At 42.4% G+C, this 15,972-nt stretch overlaps 2 protein-coding genes across 8 annotated transcripts in view; one reads left to right on the top strand and one right to left on the bottom strand.

The window, feature by feature from the left end:
- LOC115234245 (basic-leucine zipper transcription factor A-like) overlaps positions 1–15,972 on the top strand; it is a 113,115-nt gene that overhangs the window by 72,617 nt on the left and 24,526 nt on the right. The gene's annotated exons all lie outside the window — the stretch shown is intronic.
- LOC115234246 (ubiquitin carboxyl-terminal hydrolase 7-like) lies at positions 12,979–14,645 on the bottom strand. 4 transcript variants are annotated; one of them, XM_029805113.1, is made up of 3 exons: positions 14,575–14,645; positions 14,411–14,513; positions 12,979–14,274 (listed from the first exon to the last, which is right to left on the bottom strand). In XM_029805113.1, the coding sequence occupies exons 1-3, from the start codon at positions 14,626–14,628 to the stop codon at positions 14,150–14,152; spliced, it is 282 nt and encodes a 93-aa protein (XP_029660973.1). In that variant the 5' UTR covers positions 14,629–14,645; the 3' UTR covers positions 12,979–14,149. The 4 variants fall into 4 exon arrangements, with proteins under 4 accessions (XP_029660973.1, XP_029660976.1, XP_029660975.1 ...); XM_029805116.1 differs by having other exon boundaries at positions 12,979–14,253; XM_029805115.1 differs by having other exon boundaries at positions 14,411–14,507; positions 14,575–14,640.

Here is a 15,972-nt window from a genome sequence, read left to right as displayed (position 1 = left end):
GTAGGGAAATAAAGTTAAAAGACGTTATTATCTAAAATGCTTTTGTAGGAAAGGACGACCGCGAACACCTGCACGCGGAGCGTCTCTGTAACGCGAACATTTCCGGATTAGATTGCCGGCGCGCGTATGCGCGTGCACAACGTTTGACCATGAATGAAGCCTATTTGCGTACGAGCAATAACAGGTGACACTCGACGGCTGTTTACCTTCCCTATCGGTAAAAAGAGGGGCTGGGTATGGGCGGGCGGGCGGGCGGACGTAGAAGGGATCGTAAACACGTAGAAGGGAGGGGCGTTTAGGAACCACGTGGATAGCGCCGTTTGAAGGAGCCGTCGTCGCGCCGCATCGCATCGCACCGCACCGCACTGCACCGCGCCGCACCGCACCGCGTGGCGCCCATATCTCGCGGGTATGCGTGTGTTCCCCCGCGCGCGCGAGAATGCCACCGGCTTTCGACGAGTGTCACGGACACTTGCGAACACTAGTCGGAGCAACGTGTCGTGCCGTGACACATCGGTGGCGATACATCGATGGTTCCGACGTTCCGATGTTCTCTCGTGAGGTCGGCCGGAGTTCGATGGCGACGTCGTTGGATCTATTTCCGTCGCTATATTTGATTAAATTAAAGAAAATCCTTGGTTTTCTGCAATTTATTGATAGATTCATTATTAACGGTCTCGAACGGAACAATATATTCAGCGACATCTCTCATATTCACTTGATCTAATTTTAGCGTGCGAAAGAAACTTCTTGCGAACTTGCATATTTTACTGAAAGTTTAGTACTTTCAGTGTTTTCCCGGCGCGATTGATTACGATGTTGCTTTTCACTGATATTTTCATCAACGCGAAGAATGAATATTTATTTATATTATACATTGCTATTTTAAACCGATGTGTTGTGTGTATGAAGATATCGCATAATCTTACTATAAATACTTCTTGCATATCGTTTTTACGGAAGTACATGTAACTATACTATAATATGGTGTTAAATGGATGCACAATAGATCGTAATGAAAAGCACGCAATTTATAGCTCGTAAAAGTATATAATTATAGAGAATGTGACAAGATTGTATCACGATGAAAACAAAACCAACTCTAGTATATATCGATTAGTGTGATGTTATTGGATTCGTTATTGATACATATTTATAATAACGTCAAATTTTTATGAAATCGTTGACAGAATCTTAATGTCTCGTTGTATATCATCATCGCATTTTTATTATAGATCTTATATAAAGACAAGAAACCGTGCGACAAGAAATAACACATATATTCTGAAATGATCTAAATTTATACGAATGATTTAAACTGAGAGAAACATATCTTGATAAACAGATGCGAATACTCAATATCAATATCGAGTGCGTTGATTGCTAGAAAGTGTACGGCAATGATAATGAGTGTTTATATCTAAACTGTAAGCCATGCACACAAACGCTGTAAATCATTTTCACAATAAACGTTTATAATTATCTATTTAAAGCAGAAATACCCTTAAGACAGATTGTCAACCGTTTAGGATCAGTCAAAGCAAGGTGATTTGGAACTAGTCAAAACAAAGTGATATAGACCTAGGTCACGCGAGTCACTTAATACGTTTCAGCTTTTATACCTAAAATAGTCTGTTGTTATACCCCGTGACGAAATTTTCTTTTGTGCCGCAAATTCTTTATAACTATCATGATGACAGCGCAAATGAAATACGATGTAAAAAAAAAAAAAACCTAACGTGATAGGTTTACACGTGCAAACATAATAGGTTACACGTGCCTTTTGTTCGTGTGTAACCATAGTTTAATGGTGTTTTACCATCGTAAATATTGATTAATTTTTACATCTTTCTTCCTCGCGAAGGGTTAAATTTTGGGGATGGGCTCGCTGCAATTACGATTGCTTTTGACGACTGGCGTTCCCAGTTAATCGCCAACTCGCGATTCCGCGAACGGAGACGCGATGGCGACAGGACAGAGCAGCGCTTTCCCGCTCGTCGTTTCTCCGTCCGACACTGACCCGGTAATGGAAATCCCCTTTTAACGATCAAAACGTTGCATGTATATCAACCGTGTGTGCGTCTAGTGCCAAAGGTATATGTACGCAACCCCTTGTCCTCTCCTCTAACGCACTCCCACTCTTGTTCTCCTTTCCCCCACCTTGTCTTGTTCGTCGCTCCCTCCGTCTTCCCCTCTCGCCTTTCCTCCGTCGACTCTATCTACCTTCCCTCCCTCCAATCTCCTTTCCGCCTCGCTCGCTCTCTCTCTTCGTTTCTCTCTCGCCATCTTCCCCTATTCTCCCTTCTCTGTCCTCTCTCGTCTGTCCTCCCTTCGTTTCCTAAGATCGTATAGCATTCCATCGAACCGGAATCAAACGAGCTGGCGTGGTGGGAGCGAGAAGAGGATGCGGCAGGATAAGAATATATATACATATATACGTGTATATATATAGATGTGTGTGTTTGCGCACACATGGAAAGAGGCCAGAGCGGGGAAAAAGCGAGGAGAGGGAGATTGAAGGAAAAAGATAGGAGAGCGGGGACGGGAGAGAACGGGGATGGCAAAAAGACGGAAAATAGAAATAGAACGAAACAGGAAGGGACTGCGACGGAGGAAAGGACTGCTAGACAAATAGAAAAAGAAGAACCCGAGGGTATGACGCGATAGAGGCGATCTCGGGAACCTATGTTCCCTTCTATCCCCTTTACCTTGAGCCTCAAGTATCGTCCTGCACGTATACGATGATATTTACTTCAAGGCCACCGGAGAGAGCTGTCTACGAGCAACATGGTACCGCGTGTGCTGCGTGACTGCGTTAGACATCGCTTGAGCATTCGAGTACAAATGTACGAGTCGTTGGTACGGAAAGAATTAGAAAACGTGACAGGGACATTGTATTCTTTGCTGATGTAATCGATCTTCTCTTGGCAATTTTCAATCGTGATTTGATAATAGATTTATTTAATGGTGAAAATTAACGAATTTTAATAAATAGAGACAATAAGAAGACGATTAAGAATTTTATCATCGATTAATTTTTAATGTATGTCGCGAATTTAGAGGAACTTATTACGAGATTCTGATTTCACGAAACAACAGTTTATATGATGCGATTTTGTTAGAGAACAAGTTTGTAGGAATCTAACTATATATTACCCCAACATATATGACTCTTTTTCATAACGCGATAAACATATGAGAAGCTCGCTGGTCACCGTGCAGTCTTCAAAACGAAATCTATGTCGACGTGTAGTTTTCGAAATGGACTCGAGATACTTGTCAATCCACGAAATATCTTTCGCAGCCCCGGTTAGTATTTTGGTCTCGCGAAAGGCGCCGGTTCGGGTACGCGCAGCCAAGATCCATCGATTGCCTAACCAAACTTAACGCGATAGTGACCGCTCTCGCGTGACAAATAGATCGCCACGTGGTTCGGGTCATCCCTCGCGCCCCTCGTCTACCCCGCGCCTATCCCTGCTCCCCTTGGCCGCCTATCTCCGTCTTTTTCTCGCGGTCCGCTCCTCCCTTTCTCCCTTCGCGACATTCCCACGAGCTATAAATTCACGCGCCTACACACAGGTGGCACCGCTCTTTTGCCAAGTGCATGCATACAAGCAGGCAGACTCCCTTTGGAGATAGCAAGCGTGTCTAAACGCGCGGGAGTGTATATAGTGGGGGAAACGACGACCGCTTATCGTATGCAAACGGGAGTCGGCAACGTGCGCGCGACGACGACGGTAAAAAGCGGTTACTCCGCGGACGAAGCGCAGATATCGGCACTACTCATTCAGTAATAAATACCTTCTCGCGACGTGATTTTCGCGAGAGAAACAACGACGACGACAATGACAATTTGCCGGCGAATCGTATGTTCCGCTCTTTCAATTGCGGACAATGCTATTTAGGAACGCCGTTTCTTTTCCATCAATCTTCATGATTTTTTCTTTTTTTTTTTTTTTATTTTTATTTCTAAAACGGCTCTCGCAGAAATAATGTTATCAAGATTTTCGATGAGAGAATTTAGATATTTATCAACGGCATAAATAAATATGTCATATTTAAAGAAAGAAAAGAATTTCTGAATATATATACTGGATAATATTGAATTTATCCTACAATATTTTTCTTCGTTATTACTTTTTACATTTTTTGGCCAGTTACTGTTTAAAATTCCCCAAAAAGCTTACTTTAGCCGCTTAATATATCCCGGCTCGCTAACGTTCGATATCGCCTTTTCTAAATATTGATAACTACTAATCCAATTCTGTATCGATAAGTTAATAGCGCGACTATACGAGAAGCATTCCTCTTTTTTGTCTCATACGTTATACTCCATTGTACGCGGATAATTTGTCGGGGATGCAATGTCGCCGAAGCCCCTCGCAACGCACGCGACTCAGGACGCATTTTATTGCGTGTGAAAGGCCAACCACGTGCGATGAATCGCGCGCTCTCGTGCAGGTGGCAGCACGCCGCGATATACCTTGGCGTTCTTCCTCGCGGTGCGTCGCGTCGCGCCAACGTCACGCGCGGCTACGTCCTCGCTCGCGCGAGAACGCCTTGCCTCGCCTCGCCTCGCCTCGCCTCGTCTCGCCTCGCCTCGCCTCGCCTCGCCTCGTCTCGCCTCGCCTCGTCTCGCGGCCCGCGCGCATGCAAGCAAGCAACGTGTTTTTGTGGCGTGCGCGCTTCTTCGCGCGGCGGCCTTCCTTCCCCCCGTTTTCGCGCACACGCGTGTACATATTTCTTCGTCAACTTAATCGCGCCGACTCGTAGCTTTCTTCTTTTCCGTGCTTTTTTTGCGTAATCTGTAATACGCGTGTCTCTCGCCGCTGGATGCCACTCTCTCTCTCTCTCTCTCTCTCTCTCTCTCTCTCTCTTATTAGAGGCAATATTACTCGCTTAAGTATTTTCTCGTTTTAATGAGTTTTTAATGCTACGTATATTTGATATCGATACACTGCGCAGATGCACCGCGTATCGAGGGTCTTTGATATTTATTGAGGGAGGTAAAATATCGGTGCAAGAAATATCGCGAAAATAATGTATCGATGTGCTTCGACAGTATCAAATTATTGCGTGGCGAGTCGATGCAACGCACGGGTAAGATGACGGTACCGAAAGCAATATCTTGACGCGGGGGAGTTTTCAGTCAAATATATAGAAGATGGTTACGCAATCGTTCGTTTCTTCGACGAGTGAATATTCATGATATAAAATGTTACGTTTGGATCAAAAATACGTAATTTTACACGTATATAAAATTACGGGCACATACTTATTATAAATTCGTCATTTTTTTTTACTCTAAAGCAACGATATCTTTTTCGTCGTTTTGTTTTCCATTTAATGTCACCAGGTTTTCTCTACATCTCGCATTCATCGACCGCCTGCAGCCAGTAGTCGACGTTAACGTTTGGCAACATTGTGTCTAACATCGCGGCGCGGTGCTCGCGACGCGAACGACCGCGCGATTTCTCGTGACGCTCACGTCGTGGCTCCGTCGTGAACGAGGTTCACTCGGCGTAGCCGGCGATCGACGCGCTACGCCGTCACTGTCGCGGCTCGCTCGCTCGATAGCGCCGAGGGTTGATAGCCCGCATTGATCCTGCGGGAGAGCTTGGTATATCGCAAGGCTAGGTTGCTGCCGTTCTCGTCGATCGCAACCGAGATCGCTGTTCCCCGCTCGAACGTCATTTTATACGATCTCAAAATCCTGCTCTATTAATCGATTAAAACGAGGAATTCTCGATGATGATTGTTTCAATGATGATTCGATCGTGGAAATGACAGTCACATATCCGGTCGATTACGCGCGCGTGACCTTATTAATATTTTATTATATAACTTGAATATATATAAATTTTCCGGTACACAACTGTTTAGAATAAGTATAACAATAATAATAGAAGAGTTTTACTCCGAGAAATCCATAAAAAAAATTCAAGCATCCGTCTTATTCGTTTCACTTTTCATCAAGCTTTTTGATGTTTCATCTAACTCTTTTCTCTCCCGAGAAATTGTTTTCAATTACAAATACTGTGCAACAAATTTTTCAATTTCTCTTGCCTGAATTCTATCGATTTACGTCAGGATATGTTACATTACGCAGGATAAATTTTGCGTGTTGATCGCGCGCTTCTTTTCTGTTACGTAGTCTCAGCTTATTTTAGAGATGCGTCATTCGGTAAACACGATTCAACGACAACGACGTGTAACGTCGTCTACGACGAATGTAAACGGCATGTTTTGGTGGATTAAAGTTTGTCTCGATCTAAGGTATTTAAGTTTGTGAACCTAATCGCGAGGGGTAGAAGGGGGTCACTTTTTCCACCAGAAACCGTGTGTATTCATACCATTTATATATTTTTTCGAAAGATATTAATATTATGAGATATATATATATATATATATATATATATATATATATATATTTTTTTTTTAATGCGATAATAAGATTATTAAATAGCAAAAAAAAATAATTAAAAATATTGTAAATCTCTCTCTCTATCTCTCTTTACATGTGGAATCAAATTCTCTTTTACACAAATTTCATCAGAAAATATTAATTGACAGTACGATGGAGAACAGTTTAGATTAATCGACTATTCGTTGACGTGTTATTACTCAGCGTCGTTTTACCTACTCTTTTTTTATTCTTGCGTAGTGATGACGATTCAATTGCGTGCTGCCTCGCGATCACGGATAATCCGATCGCGACCATTTATCTAGCACCGTCCGTTGCTCAAGAAGATCGTATCGCCGAACTTAGTACGGCCATCGATAGAGATAATCATTGAGATTATTGTAGTATATAGAAGGGGTGTATATTTTTAGTTTACAAATATTCAAACTACATAGAGTGTCCATCAAAAATATTAAATATGGGAACAATTATGACAGAGGGGTGGTTTCGTATATATTCAACATTTTTATTATTATCAAAATATTATCGCACGCAAAGGCGATTATTCCTATGCTGCAACTACATTATTTTATATCACGTTATTCGTACATGATAAAGTCCTATCGAATCTCAAAAATATATTCTGCAATAAAGAATCTCGATCACACTTGTCTATTGTCCGAGTACATGAGTACCCATGGATTTTAGATATTCGCGCTAACGAAAATTGATTACGCGCAGACCAGCGAAGTTTTAATATATCGTCTTTCCCTCTCTCTCTCTCTCTCTCTCTCTCCCTTTCTCCTCCGCGCGCGCGCGCGCGAGCCGTTATTTTCAACGACCTCCTCCGAAAAGTATCGAGGTGGAGCGCGCGAGAGATAGAGAAACGCGGGAAAGAGAGGGACGGAAAGAGAGGCAAAAAAAGGGAAAGAAAGAGAGAGGATCCCATCAGGGCGCTACGGCGCGGAGGAGTCAGTGTCCTTTAAGTAAGTTAGGCGCCTGCGCGAATCGACGCTGGAAATTCTCGACCGATGGTGGTCCTGCGGCCATGCGGTGGCGGTGGTAGGGCGGTATCGGTGGGCGCGGGTGGTGCGCGCGTATCTGTACGTGCATATGTGTGTAGCGCAAAGCACGCGCGCGCGCGCACGCGAATCGGGTGGAGGGTTAATAGGACGTTGGCGCCACGACGGCGGCTCCGAGAAGCGCGGCCACGTGCGCCCGCTATCGAACGGCCACCCATCCCCCGATCCACCCTACCGACCCCCAGCCTCGTCATTCCCCCGTGTCACCTACCTACCTACCGCCATCCCCTCGCTCTTCCCTCCCCCTTTCCCTCTTCTTTTCCGCCACCATCCCCCGGCCGCCTCGCTTCATCTCATCCTCCCTTCCCCGTTCATCCCCGCACCGCTATCGCGCACCGCCACAGCGGCACTACTACCACTACCACTACCACCACGCCCCTAACCCTTATACACACCGCGCTAAACTATGGCGCGTATATAGGTACGTATCGTTATGTACATCTCTACGTACATGGACATGGCGCGTATATACGCGCGCCGCGTTCGTATATCCGCGGCTCTCGTACACAACTGTATCTCAGAATGAGCTGGATATATCGCGCGCGCGAGAGAAGTCGCTGAACACGAGGTATACAGTTTATGCCATTACCGACGCCCCGCCGAATTTCGGGGCTCTTTCTGAGCGGCGACACGTAACGCGCGCGCCTTTCCGAGAGACGATCGGCCGCTTTGCTTCGTTTCGGCAGCGACTTCGTTCGTTCGCGCGCGCGTTACGTCAATTTTCATTTAGCGGCATTTTCGTTAGGTCATCGAACGGACGTAAACTCGAATGACAAATCGTGGACGTAATTATTCATCGATGGCTTTCCATTCTTAGATTTAAAAAAAAAAAGGGAACGTTTCACAAACGAGAGATAACATAAAAATAAGTAAATTACAATGCAAGAATGATAAGTGTAGTCGATATAAACTTTGCTCGAAATATTAATAGAATTATCCCAATGCGTTAATCTTTTAGAATTAATCCTTAACCATCATGGCTTGGCTAATGTAATCTACTACGAATGAACGGCTCGTAATATAACATTTTTATATTTTACATTACATTTAATTAAAATCGTATCGTAGTAGAGTAAATTTCAATTTTTGAATGTTTACTATCTGCGATAATAATTCTCTTTCTTAATTTTAGACAGTAATTATATATATATATATTTGACTCATACCATATAAATATTTCGTTGATATATAATGATCGTGATGTTTTTAATGGTTGGATATCTTTTTCGCGGTTACATTAATTCGATCTCAAACACGGCGAGAAATTGAATTGTTAGTTCTGAGAGAGGAAAAAAAGTATTCTCAACGTGTCAGCTTTTCTCGAAACGAAGACATAGCGCCTTCTTCATCAAGCGTGATTATCATATATTTGAGCAAGTGTACGCCACCGCCTGACAAAACCTCCGCTCATTCATTGGTTCAGGCTTGGCCCATCGTTTAATACGATCCACGATAGTTTGCTTGGACGATGTTCTTGTCGATAAATACGCCGAGTTAATTCGAGGGAACTAGCGGAAAGGAAGTAATTCCTCGGAATTGGGGCTTCCTTAATTAGGGTGTACACTCGAAAATTTTGCTCTGACAAGTAGATACTCTCGGAAGATAAAAGCGTTTATTCTGTAACTATAAAGTCATTTTTAAATCTGTGCTTATCAATGACTTTTATCACTTGCAATATTTCTCGAAGAATAAAACTCTAAATATATTCATTAATAGTCGACTCGAAAACTTGTTATTGAAAGTTGAATCTCAGAAAGTATAACTCGCAAGGGGACGTCTAGCGACTCCGATGTGTCAAGTGTTCACCGACAACATTCACTATTAAAAGTTCTCTCGGAGAATAAAATTCTCTTGACCGAATATCCATCAATAATTATTCGCATTCATGTGTCTACTAACTCGTAACTGTCGCTCTCCCGAGGGACAAAACTCTCGAGTGTGCACCGAGTCGAAGAACAACATGGAAACGTAACCACGAGAATAAGCTTGCGATCCACATTCACGAGCGTGTCATATAACTAGTTACTCGAAACTCGGTTTTTTTTTTCTCAACGCGTCCACGGATGGAGAACGAGTAACTCTCTCGTTTGCGTACTAGGGTGAAGTGAAAAGTAATATAGAGATCAGGAGAGAGAGAAGGTAAGGAAGGATGCAAGTACGTGAGTGACAGAGAGAAAGAAACGTGAATTGGACAGGGGGTAAGTGTCCGGGGACGCAAGGAATCAACGAGAGAATAGTGACGAAGAGGGTTACGTGAAGGGAGAGAAAGAGAGAGAGAGAGAGAATGGTCGAGAGAGAACGCCTCCGGTCGGCTGAAACTGCCAACTAACGAGTAACAATCCCGCGGTTATTTGCTTAATGGCGCTTACTGTTGTTGGTCTCCGCGGTAGACTAGAGGTGGCCGTCTCTAATTGCCAACACGAATCTCGAACCAGTAATAATAATTATCCGTTGGATAACCGCGTCCTCTAGACGAGGACCGATCACCGATCTTTCCCGTTTAAGAATTCCCGAAAGGGATGGAGAGCAGAAGAATGCTAATCATTAAGGTGTATTTAATAGTTTCTAACGATAGTAACTACTGATAGAGTGATACTCTTGGTGATTTTTCACTCAATATCAATCGCTTGATCTAACAGATATATAAGATATATGTATTCATATAGACACTAATGGACTAATACAAAGATCTTTTTTTTTTCTTATGCTGGTACGAAATTTCAACGAATATTAATATTAAGCAATATTGATTTGATTGATTTGAATTTTGAGAAAATGTGACTTTCTCGATTTTCATATATATGTATTTCTGACATAATATTGACAATAAAATCATATTTTATTTTTAAAATGCACATTGTCACAATGATGCTATGCAATGCAGAATATTTAGATGTTAATGAGTAAAATTCATCTTCGTGTTTGTATGTTAAATGAAATGGCCTTCAATAATGTTGATTAAATTCTGGATGCTATATCATAGTATAATCAAGTAGAACTTTCAACGTAATATTACTATATAGCGGTAATGATACGGAATTTATTTCTAACATTCCCTTAAAATAACCACCGACGTAAAGTGGGACACAGTCTACCTTTGCACTTAAATACGTTTAGGGAAAACATGTTAGTAAAGTTCATTAAAATTAAAAAAAAAAAAAAAACGTGCAACTTTGATATAATGCTGATATAAAAGGTCAGGTTTAATGTACCCTTAAACCGACTGTAGCTGAAGCGCGGAGTATTTCGGAGTTAGTTGCTTTTCGCGTAATAAGCGTGCTTTTTTCTTTTTTCATGTTTTTGAGAGCAGCGCGAAATTATTTTCACTAGCTAGACGTTCATCATCGCGCCAGCACGAATTTGCAAATTTTCCATAGCTGCTCTTCAACGGGATTCGTTTTGCCCCGGTTCTACTACGGGCGTAAGCGACTTTTCCCATACACCTGCGCATTTACCATTGCGCACCTCCCCACCCTCCCTCCCCACTTCCATCCCCAACTACCCCCTTCTCCTATCTCTCCACGCCTCCGTATAGTCTCTCGTCGACCTATCTCCTCGCTACGGCAATTTTAAAAAAGTGCATTTTTCAAAAAACCATAAGACTAAACTTCTCCTAACTGTACTCCTCCTCGGCTCCAACCAGACGAAGAAAATCTATACGTCGGATGGAAACTGGGCGCGGAGTGTTCTACGGTCCGATTCAGAAAACATTCCCGCTTTCCTCTCAAATAAACTAAACGACTGGTTGCATGCTTGGAAGCACATATTAATCTTTGCAGAAATGTCGAATCTCTAACGTGACCGTAAATTTTTTATTAGTGTAAATCTCGAGTCTTATTATATAGTGATCGATAGACGGAGCGATAGATAAGTCTTTCATCACGTTCGATCGTTTTCACGAGGAAAGACGATTTACATTCGAGTCAGATGAGCCGCGAGTTTGCGGACCGACGCTTTTCGTCGTGATCGCGTAATTTCGATTCGCACAGAGAGAGAGAGAGAGCGAGCGAGAAAGAGAATTTCGTTCGTTCGCTCATCCGACTCGGCAAAAGCTTTCGACGATAGCATATGAAGCAGCCTGTACGCAGAAGCGCGTTGTAGTGGGGAGCGTGGGCGAGCGGGAGAACGGTGTAAGGGGGTAAGGGCGGTAAGGGGGAACAACGCGGTGTGCGCTGCTGGCGAACGACGGCGTGGATCGGCGAACGGGGAAGCGCGGCGACGGGAGAAGGACATTGAGCGCGTAGTCGGACAAGGAGGGAAGGCATTACTCGTGCATGGGGCGTTACCACGGAAACCCCTATTCGTTCTCCATCCCTTCGCTCGCTCGTCAGGCAGCGCGAGAGAACGAGGGAACGAGAAATGCGGTGGAGGGACGAGGGGGGAAGTGGAGAGGGAGACGGTGACAGAAATAGAGGGACCGAAAGGACGACCGACAGAGAAAAAGGACGAAGCGCGAGAGGAAGAAAGAGAGTAGAGAGAGGAGCGAGTTGGCCGCGCACAAGTCGGTAGAAGCAGGAGAGAACGAGAAAGACAGAGGGAATGGGAAAGCAAGAGAGAGAAAGGAGTAATTGTGCGAGAGAGAGAGAGAGAGAGAGAGAAAGAGGCAGGGAGGGAGGAAGAGCGAGCGATATAGGGCTCGACGGTGGGTGGGAGCGAGAGAAGCGGCAACGCGATATCGAGAGGGGGATGGGTGATGAACGGAGCGAGTGAGAGTAGGATGGAGAACGAGAGGATACATGTTAGAGGAAGATAGCCGGCAAATGCGGAGCCGCCAGTGCAATCAACCCGTTGCCCACTCGCGAGGGTAAAACTATCCCGAAGTCAGACGAGGATACGTATATTGCGGAGGGAGCTTTGTCGCTATATACGTATATATTTTATATATGTATATGTATGTGTGTGTGTTTGGTGTACCATTTTATGCCACTTTACAAAGTACAAATTTCGCTTTTGCACTTTGAACACATTATGATTTTGTTATGACTTTCAAGTGGTCTGCAATTCTTTAGAAGTTTAAACATTCAAAATAGCTTAAATTTACATCCTTATAGATCTAACTCATTTAAAACTTATGAGTAATAAACAGTTTCTTAACATAAAATGAAATTTATTAAATAATGCACACGTAGAAAGCTCGGTATCCCTCTTCTTTGACATTTACAATTAAACTATTTCGAATATTCCAGAGGCGGCGGTATGATGTTTAAATACATGTTGGCTAAATTGAATTGATCACAGTAAGGTGTAGAAAATGATAAATAAGTATCCGCAAATAGCAGAGCTCTTGCGCAACACGCGGGTTACTTTCCTGAAAATCATTCGTGCGAGATCTACTTTTTTGTCGTATTTTATAAATTAAATATAAAAAGGAAAAATAAGTTGCTAATTTATGATCAATTTAATAAGAAAATACTATGATGATTTCTGGATGATTAAATCATTATCTCCTACACATTGCTTCTCAAAAATGGAGCAGTTAAAGGTGAAGCGGTGAAAAAAAAAAAGAAAAAAACGAATACGTTATTATATGCGATTTGCTTAAACTAGCGTTTGCATCTCACCGAGAATTTCTTTGTCTAGATTAAGCATTGCTCGTTTCGTCAATTTCTTGTTTTAGATATCTATATACCCTTTTATATTTGCATTTTACGTACTGGCATTATATAGTAAAAAATATACAAGATAAAACTCACAAAAAATATGCTCTAAGAAGAATAATATTCCAGGAAAGGCAACTTAGAAATTTAGCTTACGCACTTTCTATCCTCTTATATTCTTATAACGCGACATAAAATAAAATAGTTTTCTAGATTTTGTTCGAAAATACGAAGAAAATACAAAAGAGAAGGAAATTCTTGAATTATATTTCGAATCAATGGAATAGATTTGTCTTAAATGTTAGAATTTTTATGAGACGATATACTTTGCGTCACAAAATCTTCGGGTAAATTAAAAATGTGACATCGCTCTTTTTTCTAGCACAATATTAATGGCAAGCTCCACATTTTGAATATTCTGAATACAGACACAGCATAAAAGGGGAGTGTGTAGGCAATCTTTCTCGATACCAATAATACGTTACGAGTGTTAAATGTTACATCATGCAGAACATAATATGGTACCTCTTGGGATGTAACAATTATATACAGATTTTACGTGATAGGATAAAAGCCGGTATATTTCTCACACAAAAGTCACGTTTTCCTAATAAAATAAAATAAAAAAAAAGAAAGAAATAGTTTATTAGAGAGAATTATCAGAGACACAATAATATTAGGTACAATGTATGTGCATTTTATAATCAAACATTCTCGAAGTCTAGGCGAAAATCCGTACTGAGTGACGCCAAAGTAAGCATCGGGCCAATAAAACTTTTACAAATTCGAATCGAGGAACTATTTTATCGCTCTTCCATGATGCATAAAATAGCACTGCACATTTCACGACAATCTTATAATTCATCGTATACAAAGCTTGGATTTACCTTCCGATATCGTTCTCGCAGTATTAAAATTGCATAGTTTTAATCTGGCTGAAGAAACGAATACATAAAAGCATTTTCCAACCTTTAGTATATCAGACGTCATTCTCTTACTATACAGAGTCGTATATAAATTATTATAAGTGGCTGCCTAATTTAATTTCTTCTTCGTGTGGTGGAAATTTAATTGTAAATCTTAATGGCCTTTTCGAGGTAGTTGATACGAGAGCGCTTTGGCGCTTTGTTGACATGTTCCAGGCCAAGCCAAGGCCTGTGTGGCGATGTGCCTGCGTTTAAAAGTGGATAGACTACAAAATTTATTCTTCATCAGCATCATATTACAATGTACTATGTACTAAATATAGTGAGACTATGCGATTATTCGACGCTCACTTTATTCGCATGCGTTAGAAAATGGAGAATAGAAACATAATTTATACTTACTCTGACCGGAAAATCTAGGAAGGAAATCGTCGACTTTGATACAACAGTCCGGCGAGTCGATAATGAACTGTGGCTTGCCCATTGACACCACCGCGAACTTAAACTTCAAAGTTTTTTTATGAATTCTCATAAGAGATCAAAAAAGATTAGCTAAGGATGCCTACCTTTTCGAATTCTTTTTCCTGTACTCCTAATTTCTTTAGCAATCTATCCTTCATTTTTTGAAAAGGTTCACCCTATAAAGTACAGCGTTACAATTATTAAAATGCATCGTGTGTTACGTGTGTATATATATATATATATATATATATGTATAATGCACGAGGAGTCTTGTTATACGCTTTAATATTTTATATCGCGCTCTGTCTCGTCCAATAGCGTTACAATTATAATTGGGATTGATGCTTGATTCTTGAGCGCGTTAAAGTTGTAAAATTATTCCGACAAGAGAGAAATTTTTTTTTAAATAATTAAAAATCCTTGTCTTCTCTATAAACGAGCGGCATAAATTTGCTCGCGCAAGCATTAGTCGATATTAAGTATATTTAATTTTCGAGCTGTATCAGAAATTAGAATTTTACATTCTACCGCGAAATACATCGCGGAATACCCCACAGCGTATCGCTGACGGATTAAGACGCGCGAATCCACCCTGTGGATATCGTGAAACCTGGTCGCACGGACGCCTCTGTTCCTGCGAGTAGAAAGTCCACCGGTAGAGGTATTTCGTTCTACGCCGAGGCAACGCGGCGACTTCCCGCCGTGGCGAGGTGAGGCGAGACGAGCTGAAGCGAGGCTGAGCTGAGGCGAGGCGAGGCGAGGTGAGACGAGACGAAACGAGGCGAGGCGAGGCCTCGGAGCGTGGGTATCAGCACGGAACCGAGTCTACAACGCATTAGCGCGGCGTTGTCACGTTTCGAGGTTCTCTCTCTCTTTCTCTCTCTCTCTCTCTCTCCCCCTCCCTCCCTCCCTCTCCCTCTCCTTCTCTCTCCCTTTTTCTTTTTCTTCGCCTGTCTCCGTCTCTCCTTGAAGCCTGTTCCTTTCCCTCCCTCGCTGTCCTCCTTCACCCCGACGCCTCGCGCCTAGCAGTGCCGACTCGTTCTTTCTCTCGACGCCTCTCACCGTCTCTCGCCGCGCGACGTTGCTGATTCGACTGGCGGGAAAACTGGCTCTTCAAACGGATTTTCCCGCGACACGGCACACGATTCACGGTTTCTCGCTATTATACTTTGTCTTGCCGTTTTGTATACGCTCGTGGTCTGACTATATCGGTATTGCCAGCATTTGACGAACGTTATCGACCGTCATCAACTTCGCAGCCGGGCGCGGCGAAAATCTCGGGGTCGCTTCTATATTTTAGCAAAGATTTATTCTAGAGCTAGAGAATTTTACTCGAAAATGTGTTATCCCACATTCTCGTAAACAATAGAAATAACAACCGACCGCAATTCGCGGAGAAAGCGATAAACGCATTCGTTGTATTTACGACGCATTTTCTACGCTAAAGATGCGTTATCTCCTGTATCTTTTAGAACCGTGCTCTATCATTTAGAATTTAATTA

Source organism: Formica exsecta, unplaced genomic scaffold, assembly GCF_003651465.1.
Source record: "Formica exsecta isolate Colony F162 unplaced genomic scaffold, ASM365146v1 scaffold2, whole genome shotgun sequence".
Lineage (NCBI taxonomy): Eukaryota > Metazoa > Arthropoda > Insecta > Hymenoptera > Formicidae > Formica > Formica exsecta.
The sequence above is the reverse complement of the archived record's forward strand: the minus strand, read 5'-3'. Positions and strand labels throughout refer to the sequence as shown.

Coding starts and splice junctions, on each gene's coding strand:
- LOC115234246 (XM_029805113.1), bottom strand. CDS start 14,628: ATGAAGGATAGATTGCTAAAGAAATTAGGAGTACAGGAAAAAGAATTC. Junction 14,514..14,574: donor AGGAAAAAGAATTCGAAAAG/GTAGGCATCCTT, acceptor AAAACTTTGAAG/TTTAAGTTCGCGGTGGTGTC. Junction 14,275..14,410: donor TCCTAGATTTTCCGGTCAGA/GTAAGTATAAAT, acceptor TAAATTTTGTAG/TCTATCCACTTTTAAACGCA.